The following is a 12,487-nucleotide window of genomic DNA, read 5'->3' as shown; positions in this document are numbered from 1 at the left end:
ATTATATATATTTTTTCTACTATTTCAATTTTTTCTCTCTGCATTGTTGGGAAGGGCCCGTAAGCATTTCACTGTTAGTCTACACCTGTTTATTTGATTTACAAAAGTCTGGCATGGCCTATAACCATGACTGTGTATTGCATGGCCTATAACCATTACATTTACATTTAAGTCATTTAGCAGACGCTCTTATCCAGAGCGACTTACAAATTGGTGCATTCAACTTAGGATAGCCAGTGGGACAACCACCACTGGGGGAGGGGGGGTGTAGAAGGATTATTGTTATATACTATTCCAGGTATTCCTTAAAAGAGGTAGGGTTTCAAGTGTCTCTCCGGAAGGTGGTCACTGTCCTGGCGTCGTGGGGGAGCTTGATCCACCATTGGGGTGCCAGAGCAGCGAATAGCTTTGACTGGGCTGAGTGGGAACTGTGCTTCCATAGAGGTAGGGGGGCTAGCAGGCCAGAGGTGGATTAACGTAGTGCCCTCGTTTGGGTGTAGGATCAGAGCCTGAAGGTAAGGAGGTGCCGTTCCCCTCACAGCTCCGTAGGCAAGCACCATGGTTTTGTAGTAGATGCGAGCTTCAACTGGAAGCCAGTGGAGTGTGCGGAGGAGTGGGGTGACATGAGAGAACTTGGGAAGGTTGAACACGAGACGGGCTGCAGCGTTCTGGATAAGTTGTAGGGGTTTAATGGCACAGGGAGGGAGCCCAGCCAACAGCGAGTTGCAGTAATCCAGACGGGAGATGACAAGTGCCTGGATTAGGACCTGTGCCGCTTTCTGTGTAAGGTACGGTCGTACTCTGCGAATGTTGTAGAGCATGAACCTGCAGGATCGGGTCACCGCTTTGATGTTAGCGGAGAACGACAGGGTGTTGTCCAGGGTCACGCCAAGGTTCTTTGCACTCTGGGAGGAGGACACAATGGAGTTGTCAACCGTGATGGCGAGATCATGGAGCGGGCAGTCCTTCCCCGGGAGGAAGAGCAGCTCTGTCTTGCCGAGGTTCAGCTTGAGGTGGTGATCCGACATCCACACTGAAATGTCTGCCAGACATGCAGAGATGCGATTCACAATTAATTGTGTGTCGTCTGCGTAGCAATGATAGGAGAGACCATGTGAGGATATGACAGAGCCAAGTGACTTGGTGTATAGAGAGAATAGGAGAGGGCCTAGGACTGAGCCCTGGGGGACACCAGTGGTGAGAGCACGTGGTGCGGAGACAGATTCTCGCCACGCCACCTGGTAGGAGCGACCTGTCAGGTAGGACGCAATCCAAGAGTGAGCAGCGCTGGAGATGCCAAACTCGGAGAGGGTGGAGAGGAGGATCTGATGGTTCACAGTATCAAAGGCAGCAGATAGGTCTAGAAGGATAAGAGCCATGACTGTGTATTGCTAAATAACAAGACAGACATAATGTCTGTATTATGTTTTGGAATATGTTGAGTTGTTTCAGGAGTAACGTGCCAGTGATGTTTCTGTGTCTGTTTAGGGGAATTTGGCTCAGTGCGTGAGGCCTTCCTAAAGATGGAGGACAGCACTGTACAGAAGGTTGCAGTGAAGGTGCTAAAAAGTGAGTGAGACTTTAGACTTTACATTTTACTGCCTTTTATATAATAATAATTGATCTGATTTATATAGCGCTTTTCTACCAACGTAGGTACTCAAAGAGCTTTACATAGTAGGTGGAAACTCACCTCATCCACCACCAATGTGTAGCACCCACCTGGGTATTGCACGGCAAGCATTTTTGTGTCAGAACGCTCACCACACATCAGCTATCAGGTGGAGAGGTGAGGAGTGATGTATGCCAATTATGAATGAGGGGGATGATTAGCTGGCCATGATGGAATGGGGCCAGGTTGGGAATTTAGCCATGATACCGGGGTTAACACCCCTACTCTTATGAGTGTGTCAGTGGATATTACATTGATACACATGATAATTGTACCTGTATAATGTGAACTAATAAGTCCTTGGAAGTTATGATAATTGTTATGTTTTCTGTCCTTTTTACATCAGCGGATATCAACTCATCATGTGATATTGAGCAGTGCCTGAAAGAGGCTGCTTACATGAAGGACTTCCACCATCCAAATGTCATCCAGCTCATTGGTTAGTAGTAGTGAAGACACATTTACTTCCGCCAACTCACTTCAATTAAATATAACTTTATTTATACCCTTAGGGGCAATTAAGAAAGGGATTGCCAGATTACAAATAATAACAGCTTCCACATATAATACAACAAGAAGTAGGCTATTTAGGATGGGAAACTGAGTGTTTTAAGAGTTGTCCATCAATCACGGTACTTCGACCAGGGCCAGCCCTAGCCTTTTGGGGGCCCTAAGCGGGATTTGGTCGGGGGGGGGGGGCCACCTCGCAGCAAAACATTTGTCCCACCTCTTGACGCGGAGAGAAAAACATGTTACGTTTTAAGTTAATTACCTTCAATTCTACACATTTTGCTATGGGGTGTAGAGAAAATGTTGCAGGTTTAAATAAAGTTTACTGCAATTCTACAGATTTTGCAATGGGCAGAGAATTTTTTTAATTTACATTTTATAACGAATTTCATGCAATTCTACTCATTTTGCCATGGGGTGCATATCTAATATGATGTCTGAGTGAGAATGACTCACAAAATCAATGGGGGCCACCTAGACGTCAGGGCCCCTGGGCGAGTGCCATGTGTGCCCGGTCAGTATTCGGCCATGATTATTACAAGTTTAGATAGCTGGCTAGACTACTAATAAAAAATAGTTAGCTGACATGGCTAATTGAGTGACTGTCAGTAACTGACATAACAAGAGAAACTGCTGACGCACAACCACATTTTGAAATTGCACCTGGTGTATTCTACTATTCTTACTCTCAAAAGTGAGTTCCTAAAAAATTAAAAGGGGGGTTGGGGTTTAGGTTGGGGGCCCCCTAGCAGCCTGGAGCCTTAAGCGACCACTTATGTCTGGAGCCGGCCATGGCTTCGACTGACTTGTTCTGCTGAGTTGTTGATTGAATATCTTTTGGTTCTCTAGGAGTGAGTTTGCACAGACGTCTTCAGCAACGGTTGCCCATCCCTATGGTTATCCTTCCCTTCATGAAGCACGGGGATCTTCACACCTTTCTGCTCATGTCCCGCCTTGGAGACGAGCCCTTTGTGAGTGTCACCTATACATTTTATACACACTCAGTGGCCAGTTTAATAGGTGTACCCATCTAGTACTGGGTCGGACCCCCTTTGCCTCCAGAACAGCCTGAATTCTTCAGGGCATAGAAACGTTGCTCAATTGGTATCAAGGGACCTAACGTGTGCCAGGAAAACATTCACCACACCATTACACCACCAGCCTGTACCGTTGACAGCAGGCAGGATGAGGCCATGGACTCATGCTGCTTACGCCAAATCCTGACTCAGGAACCGGGATTCATCAGATCAGGCAATATTTTTCCACTCCTCAATTGTCCAGTGTTGGTGATTGCCTTCCCACTGGAGCTGCTGCTTCTTGTTTTTAGCTGATAGGAGTGGAACCCGGTGTGGTAGTCTGCTGCAATAGCCCATCCGTGACAAGGATCGACGAGTTGTGCGTTCCGAGATGCCGTTCTGCACACCACTGTTGTACAGCGCCGTTATTTGCCTGTTTGTGGCCCGCCTGTTAGCTTGCACGATTCTTGCCATTCTCCTTCGACCTCTCTCATTAACGAGCTGTTTTCGCTCACAGGACTGCCGCTGATGGGATGTTTATTTTCTCTTGCACCATTCTCGATAAACCCTAGACACTGTCATGTATGGAAAGCCCAGGAAGCCGGCCGTTTCTGAGATACTGGAACCGGCACACCTGGCACCGACGATCATATCACGCTTAGGTCACTTGTTTTGCCCATTCTAACGTTCAATCGAAAGGTAACTGAATGCCTGTCTGCCTGCTTTATATAGCAAGTCACGGCCACATGACCCACTGTCTGTAGGAGTGAACAATTTTCGTGAACAGGGTTGGTGTACCTAAAACTGGCTACTGAGTGTATATTGATACTAATAATAATAGTATTGTCCTAATTGATGCATACCTTCAAATCATGTTTTAACAAAGTAATGTTGCGGTCTCTCCCTCACACAGACAGTGTCACTGCAGATGCTCATACAGTTTATGTTGGACATTGCTCGTGGAATGGAGTACCTGAGCAAAAAAAGCATCATACACAGGGATCTGGCTGCACGCAACTGCATGTGAGTCAATTACCAGCAGAGTAGACAGTGGCTTCATCTCAAATGGCACCCTATTCCCTATAAAGGGCACTACTTTTGATCAGAGCCCTATAGGCCCTGGTCAAAACTAGTGCACTAAATAGCAGGGTTCATACACATTTTGAGAGATGGAATATCATAACTTTTCCATGACGTTTAACCAAATTTCCATTACCAACCATTGGCGGCGTCTCTATGTACGTATAAAAAAGTATGCATAATGTGGTATCAACACTGGGAGGCTGCTTTCTGATCCCATGTACCATCTGTTGTCGTTGTGCAAGGCACTTAACCCCCACAAAGTAGAATACCAGTTAGGCAACTGTATAAAACGCATGGTCAACCCTAGTCTGGAGAGCTACGGGGTGAAGGCTTTTGATCCAGCCCTGCTCAAACACATCAGAACCAGTTTATCAAGGTCTGGTTGAGCAGCTAATCTCTAAAATGTGGTTTGTTAGAGGGGGGAAGGGGGGGCTGGAACAAAAGCCTGTACACCCATTAGCTCTCCTGGAGGATGGTTGACCACCCTTGATATAAAACATTACAACCAAATACGTCTTATGCCCTTTGAAATAATTTGCTCATTCAATCTATCAAAGATCAAGTGGCTGTGGTAGGCTACACATCTTTTTATTCAGCTGAAGCAAGCCCACAAATGTTCTAGTATTGTCATTTATCTTTATCTAGTATTGTCAGCTACCTTAGTGTTTACTCACCTGTTTGCGATTCACAAATTGTTATTTAGATTCACATGATTCGATTCATTACAATTTAACCAAAATCCAAACTAATACAATGACGAAGTGAATTGTTCTTTTCATTTTTCAAAAATTGTTAGTGTCGTCAGAAAGTTTTTGGGGACATGACGAAAATATGATTACATGCTAATAATAGCTCAACAGTTAACTAGAGCAGGGGTTCCCAGACTATTTCACTTGGGGGCCTCCCTTCCAGCATTGGGGAACATCCCCCCCAATGCTGAGGTCCTTTAAAAATATATATATACAGCGTCTTCTAAAAGTATTAAGACCCCTTGACTTTTTCCAAATTTTGTTAAGTATGAAAATGTATGCACTCACTAACTGTAAGTCGCTCTGGATAAGAGCGTCTGCTAAATGACTAAAATGTAAATGTAAAATGTAAGTTAGACTTAATCTAAAATGGATTAAATGAATAATAAATAATCATCAATCTACACACAATACCCCATAATGACAAAGCGAAAACAGGCTTTTAGAATTTTTGGCAAATTTATAAAAAATAAAAAACATACCTTATTTACGTAAGTATTCAGACCCTTTGCTATGGGACTCCAAATTGAGCTCAGGTGCATCCTGTTTCCATTAATCATCCTTGAGATGTTTCTACAACTTGATTGGAGTCCACCTGTGGTAAATTCAATTGATTGGACATGATTTGGAAAGGCACCTGTCTATATAAGGTCCCAGAGTTGACAGTGTATGTCAGAGCAAAAACCAAGCCATGAGGTCGAAGGAATTGTCCGTAGAGCTCTGAGACAGGATTGTGTCGAGGCACAGATCTGGGGAAGGGTACCAAAACATTTCTGCAGCATTGAAGGTCCCCAAAGACACAGTGGCCTCCATCATTCTTAAATGGAAGAAGTTTGGAACCACCAAGACTCATCTAGAGCTGGCCGCCCAGCCAAACTGAGCAATTGGGGGAGAAGGGCCTTGGTCAGGGAAGTGACCAAGAACCTGAGGGTCACTCTGACAGAGCTCCAGAGTTCCTCTGTGGAGATGGGAGAACCTTCCAGAAGGACAACCATCTCTACAGCACTCCACCAATCAGGCCTTTATGGTAGAGTGGCCAGATGGAAGCCACTCCTCAGTAAAAGGCACACGACAGCCCGCTTGGAGTTTGCCAAAAGGCACCTAAAGACTCTCAGACCATGAGAAACAAGTTTGTCTGGACTGATGAAACAAAGGTTGAACTTTTTGGCCTGAATGCCAAGCATCACGTCTGGAGGAAACCTGGCACCATCCCTATGGTGAAGCATGTGGTGGCAGCGTCATGCTGTGGGGATGTTTTTCAACGGCAGGGACTGGGAGACTAGTCAGGATCGAGGCAAAGATGAACGGAGCAAAGTACAGAGAGATCCTTGATGAAAACGTGCTCCAGAGCGCTCAGGACCTCAGACTGGTTCAACTTCCAACAGGACAACGACCCTAAGCACACAGCCAAAACAACGCAGGAGTGGCTTCGGGACAAGTCTCTGAATGTCCTTGAGTGGCCCAGCCAGAGCCCGGACTTGAACCCGATCTAACATCTCTGGAGAGACCTGAAAATAGCTGTGCAGCAACGCTCTCTATCCAACCTGACAGCTTGAGAGGATCTGCAGAGAATAATTTGAGAAACTCCCCAAATGTGCAAAGCTTGTAGCATCATACCCAAGAAGATTCGATGCAGTAATCGCTGCCAAAGGTGTTTCAACAAAGTACTGAGTAAAGGGTCTGAATACCTACGTAAATGTGATTTTTCAGTTTATTTTTAATAAATTAGCAAACATTTCTAAAAACCTATATCTGCTTTGTCATTATGGGGTATTTTGTGTAGATTTATGAGGATAAAAAAACAATTTAATAAAGTAACAAAATGTGGAAAAAGTAATGTGGTCTGAATACTTTCCGAAGGCACTGTACATGCAGGTGATGTGATCAAACAGACACACTAAAGCACAGAACAATGAGCCAGATATTTCACCAAATGTATAAATGTGAATAATCCGGTGGGCATTTCCACTAACTACCAAATATGTTGATGAGAGGAAGCACAGTGGCCGGCAAGTGGGAGAAGATGGATTTTGTCCGACATTCAGCACATTTTCTCATTGATGAAACATTTGATCTCCATAGAGTTTTCTGTTTCCAAAACTAAAATCTGTAACAGAGTGGACTGCGATTTGTAGACTGTACCCTTAGCCAAAGTTTAAAAAACATTTGTTGTTTAGAAGGAGTGCAAGGGCGAATTGAGTTATTGCACACGCGCACTTCAGAGTAGGTGTTCCCTACCGGAATGTTCAAATAAATGCTAGAATGTACCAATAGGATCTCACTAGCTCAGTGCTCAGTGCTCTGCCCACCTCCTTGCTTGTTCTGCCCACTATGATTAATTTGCTCCCATTGGAAACGACATGCTGTGGTCTATCTTAGGTTAGTTATAAAAAATATTTGGCTAAAGTGTCATTCCGATCCTGGCTGATATGTTGATTTTTATTTGATCATATATGTAGAAACTATTCCTAAATAAATGACATTAACAAAAATTAAAAAATTAATTTTCCAAAACTTTTAGGATTTGATCATTTTCCAAAACCTTTCCAGGGCTGGATTTGTTTTATTTATTATTATTATCTTCTTTTTTAAATATCATGACTTTCCCAGAATTTATGACCTACGAACCTTGAAATAGGGAATGGGGCGCAATTTTAAGACTCAGCCTGTCATTTTACTCTATTTCTTAACTGGAACTCCCTCGAATATAGTTTACACACTGAATTTACTAGAACTTGGTTCTGCGTCAGGGTTACATTGTGACCATCTCCACTCCTTTATTCATAGGCTGAGTGAAAACTTGACAGTCTGTGTGGCAGACTTTGGCCTTTCAAAGAAAATCTACAGTGGTGACTACTACAGACAAGGATCTGTCTCAAAGCTGCCTGTCAAGTGGATAGCACTGGAGAGTCTTGCTGACAATGTCTACACTACTCAGAGTGATGTGGTATGTTACATACAACCAAACGCACCCTCAGTGTTCATACCTTTGCTTTAAAAATTAGAGTGACACTGTAGGACAGTAATATTTGAGTTGGGATCCCTCTTCAAATCAGCTTTGTGGAAAGGATTACATTTGTTTTGTAATGTAACTTAATGCATCATAGATAAAATGCTGATTTTGTTTTCAGACCAGTCAATTGAATTTTTTAAAACCATGTAGTGGCCCCAGATGTTCACTGACTGATTCTGTTTCATTGATGAGATGTTGTTTTCGGAACTGTCAATTCCTTATCTTTGCCTTTAGCGCCCCCAGAAGTTAACTGACTGTTTCCCACCAGTGGGCGTTTGGAGTCACCATGTGGGAGATCATGGCACGGGGACAGACCCCCTACCCCGGGGTGGAGAACTCTGAAATCTACGAGTACCTCATCAAGGGAGAGAGGCTCAAACAGCCACCTGACTGCCAAGACGACATGTGAGTGATCCACTGGATCTGATAGAAAAGACTCAGCCATTGACAAATCGTGATGGGTTCTGTTATACTTTTCAAATGACTTAAACAATGAAATTATCATTGGTGCCAGAAAAATATAAATCATGAGTTTATATGTTTTACTGTATTTAACCAGGTACCTCATTGAGAACACAATAATGACCTGATAGTTTGAATATTTTTCCAGTTATGAGATCATGCATAGCTGCTGGAGCCCTGTTCCCAAGTGCCGCCCCAGTTTCCAGCACCTGATTGACCAGCTGGAGGGGCTGTACCCAGGGCCTAGTTTTATGAAGGAGGCCCTTCTTTACGTTAACCTGGAGAGTGACAAGGGGGAGCCAGGGGCACTTGGCTCAGGGGAGGACCCCTCGTGGTCAGCAATGCCCTGGCAGTGTGTGGGAATGGAGGAGGATGAGAAAGACTGGCTCATGGTGTCTTCTGGGGCAGCTCTTGCTATCGGTGGAGACTACCGCTACATCATTGGCCCTAACTGCAACTGTACTGAAGAGGAGGGTGGGAGGCAGGGGGACTCAATAGATACCTTGCAGCAAGAAGTCAGGGATGAGGAATATGAAGACGCGATCATTAATGTGTGATTTATATTTTGAACAACATGCCGCCTTCCCTGCCCTACAGATTTCACAGACTGACCAGTAGGTTGTGGAGGGTTGGTCACTCATTACTGCCCTCCAGTGAAGTTTCTGAAAACAACAGCTGCTTACCAGCATTACTCAATGGAGAAAACTTGGATTGAAGTGCATATCTCACTGAACTTTTCTACCCATTTTATTGCCATTCATTCACAGTGTCTTTTTGTACTTTAAACGAAGGACTTCACAACACACACAATCAGCCTTACGTTTACACTGAACAAATCACAACAGTAACACTACTGATATTGTCAATGATACATTTGACTGATATACAGTTAACTTTTCAACTGAAAATTCACTACTCATAGTATTTAGATACGCACCTTTTAAAGTTTAGGGACTGAATTTAAAGTAAAATGCTGCCTACGTCCTTAGTGTGTACTGTAGGTGATAGGTATTGAACATTGGTATTTGCTGCTTTGCGAACGTATTCCCTTACACCCTTAACTATGATAAGCACCTCCTGTCCAATAGTGTGCTACACGTTCTTAATCTGTATTCTCATTTAACCTTAGAATAACATTACACAGGACCACCACTGTAATAATCCCCTAACATTGTGACTGAGTTCTTTTGAAGAACACCATTGAGAATTTATGAAACAGGAATATATGCAGAACAGTGTGTATGTGTTCAAAAAATATATATACCAGAGTGAATATGGATATGTGTTAAGACATTAGCCTGATCAAATGTGAGCCTGTCGTTCACTGATGTTCAGAGTGCTTACACACACCCTTGATTTAGCTTTTTGAAGCATTCCATGTATGGGATATCAAGGGACATGATGTTTTAATATCTTTTAAATGTAATTTTTTGTATATTGTATAAAATTATTTTCAGATATACAACCTAGATCATTAAAAACAGACTTAAGAAGCTGGTGCTTTGATTCTCTCTGTCCAGTCCATCCTTACCAGCATGTGTATAGTTGGTTTAGAGTTGTGCATCAAGCTACAATGTAATTCTCACCTGAAGTGTAAGTAAATAAAGTATTGGTTGTTTCATCACGTATGGTATATTTTTCTTTGCACCTTTAGGGCGAACATGTAACGAAACCCATGTGCAGTCTAATTTGTGCCCCATCTGATCTGGATAAATGAAGGTCAAGAAAGTTATTTTATTGTAAATTGTCAGATACTGAGATTTGTTTGTCTTCTCCCAATTTCAAAGGTAATTTCAACACCACTGTTGTTGATCTCGCGTGCAGTCTGATTAATCAGGCTGTAATACACAATTCATTGGTATATACAGCCTGAAACTAATGCATGCAAAATAATAAAAAATGCCTGCATTATTGTGTAAATGTTCCTTACAAGCCAGAATTTAGTATTTTTTTTTTTTACATTTTACGTCATTTAGCAGACGCTCTTATCCAGAGCGACTTACAGTTAGTGCATACATTATTCTTTTTTATTTTCATACTGGCCCCCCGTGGGAATCGAACCCACAACCCTGCCGTTGCAAACGCCATGCTCTACCAACTGAGCTACATCCCTGCCGGCCATTCCCTCCCCTACCCTGGACGATGCTGGGCCAATTGTGCGCCGCCCCATTGGTCTCCCAGTTGCGGCCGGCTACAGCAGAGCCTGGATTCGAACCAGGATCTCTAGTGGCACAGCTAGCACTGCCTTAGACCACTGCGCCACTCGGGAGGTTAGTAATACTACCTTTTAACTTACTGTACCGGTTGTATGTGCGATTTGTCCTTCAGCTTCTCTATTGAGACAAAATATCCACAGGAAAGTATTGTTTACCGACCTTTTAGAGAGCTGGTAGGTATTTCATTTATTTTACCTTTATTTAACTAGGCAAGTCAGTTAAGAACAAATTCTTATTTACAATGATGGCCTACACCGGCCAAACCCGGACAACGCTGGGCCAATTGTGCGCCGCCCTATGAGACTCCCAATCACGTCCGGTTGTGATAAAGCCTGGAATCGAACCGTCTGTAGTGACGCCTCAAGCACTGAGATGCAGTGCCTTAGACCACTGCGCCACTCTGGAGCAGATAAAATTAGTTTCATATAGGATATTCTGTTCTCTTGTCAATACCTATTAAACCAAGCATGCCATGACAATGAAAATGGTATATTCTAAATCAGGGGAGAGGATGGGGAACAATCCACCCTTTTTTAAAAGATTGAAATCATGATTCAGAATATACCATTGTCATGGACAAAATCGACGTGTGCACAACTATGGGGTAAAAAATACTGGGTTGGCTTAGAATGTTGACAACATGTAAACGATATTTAGTCTCCAATGTTTCAAAACAAATTTCCACAATGAGCACTCCTTGTCTCTCAAATATAGCTTTACAGTTGGTTAGCTAGCAAATTTGCCATATTAGCATTGTCATGAATTCTGTCAAAACAATGGTATCAAGAACAAAATTGAACTAGCCACTTACGATTCCCCACATAGCAGTTTGTCATTGTTGCTCACCATCCAGAATCACAACTACTCACGAACTTCTGCTCCATGGAAGCATGCGCATTGTTTTTGTGACGTCAGCTAACCCATCTATTGCTATTGAAGAGAACCAAATATCTAATATAAAACTAATTTTACCTTGGTGCTAATACAAACCATATACCTACCTGCTAAACAATACTTTACGGTGGATATTTTGTCTAAAATTTCAAACAGCTGAAGGACAAACCGCACAGACAACCGGTAGAGTAATTAAGTATTTTATTCAACATTCTAGCTTGTATGGAACATTTACACGAGTTTGCAGGCATTAGTTTGAGGCTGTATATACCAATTTATTGTGTATTACAGCCTGATCAATCAGACTCGGGCTGTCAGTGTTTGCATCCAAATGAATGGACATCCCCAGGCCCATCCATCAGCGTTAGACTCAGGAGTGGCTATAAAGATTGTAAATGCCATTCAGCTCGGTAAATAACGACAGCGGTCTTTACCGCGTGCCAAGAAGGATTCACCAGTCCCACTGTTCCTCTCAACAATGCTAGGTTGCTAGTAGCTATTGCTGTAAACAAACCAAGTCTTGCGTCGTCGGCGCATATATGACTAACTACAGATCCATAGACAGTAAGCAACGTTGCCAAAACACTGAGCAGAAATACAAGGTTGCAGGTAAATTCGAGGATTGAACGTTTCAAACTGGTTAGAGCTGATTGGCTAGCACGTGTGGCTTCCCCCGAACCAACATGCCCATGAGCTTGGTCCGTCATTACAAAGCTACAACTGTTCATGCGCTCAACATATCGACATGTTTAACTCAAATACCTTGGATCATATTTTCTACCCCAACCTTCCTCTTTGTTGAAGGACCCCTACCAAAAAGCGGAGAGTTTCAAACCTCCCCATGGCGGCGTTTCATTCGGTACCACCACCGC

The 12,487-nt window shown here is 43.2% G+C and overlaps 1 protein-coding gene across 3 annotated transcripts in view; it reads left to right on the top strand.

Annotated features, from left to right (window-relative positions):
- LOC121544687 (tyrosine-protein kinase receptor TYRO3-like) overlaps positions 1 to 10,131 on the top strand; it is a 42,369-nt gene extending 32,238 nt beyond the window's left edge. For 2 of the 3 annotated variants that reach the window (XM_045209113.1, XM_041854750.2), the window contains exons 13-19: positions 1,489 to 1,569; positions 2,019 to 2,111; positions 3,032 to 3,153; positions 4,112 to 4,221; positions 7,818 to 7,977; positions 8,312 to 8,448; positions 8,654 to 10,131. In XM_045209113.1, the coding sequence (XP_045065048.1) occupies positions 1,489 to 1,569; positions 2,019 to 2,111; positions 3,032 to 3,153; positions 4,112 to 4,221; positions 7,818 to 7,977; positions 8,312 to 8,448; positions 8,654 to 9,062 (1,112 nt within the window). In that variant the 3' untranslated portion in view covers positions 9,063 to 10,131. Of the gene's footprint in view, positions 1 to 1,488; positions 1,570 to 2,018; positions 2,112 to 3,031; positions 3,154 to 4,111; positions 4,222 to 7,817; positions 7,978 to 8,277; positions 8,449 to 8,653 lie in introns of all 3 variants that reach the window. The other variant, XR_006657600.1, reaches the window with a different exon arrangement.
- Positions 10,132 to 12,487: the final 2,356 nt, after the last annotated feature.

The sequence above is a fragment of the Coregonus clupeaformis genome, chromosome 29, assembly GCF_020615455.1.
Source record: "Coregonus clupeaformis isolate EN_2021a chromosome 29, ASM2061545v1, whole genome shotgun sequence".
In the NCBI taxonomy this organism is placed as follows: domain Eukaryota; kingdom Metazoa; phylum Chordata; class Actinopteri; order Salmoniformes; family Salmonidae; genus Coregonus; species Coregonus clupeaformis.
Note: the sequence above shows the minus strand (reverse complement) of the source record. Positions and strands in the feature narration are given on the sequence as shown.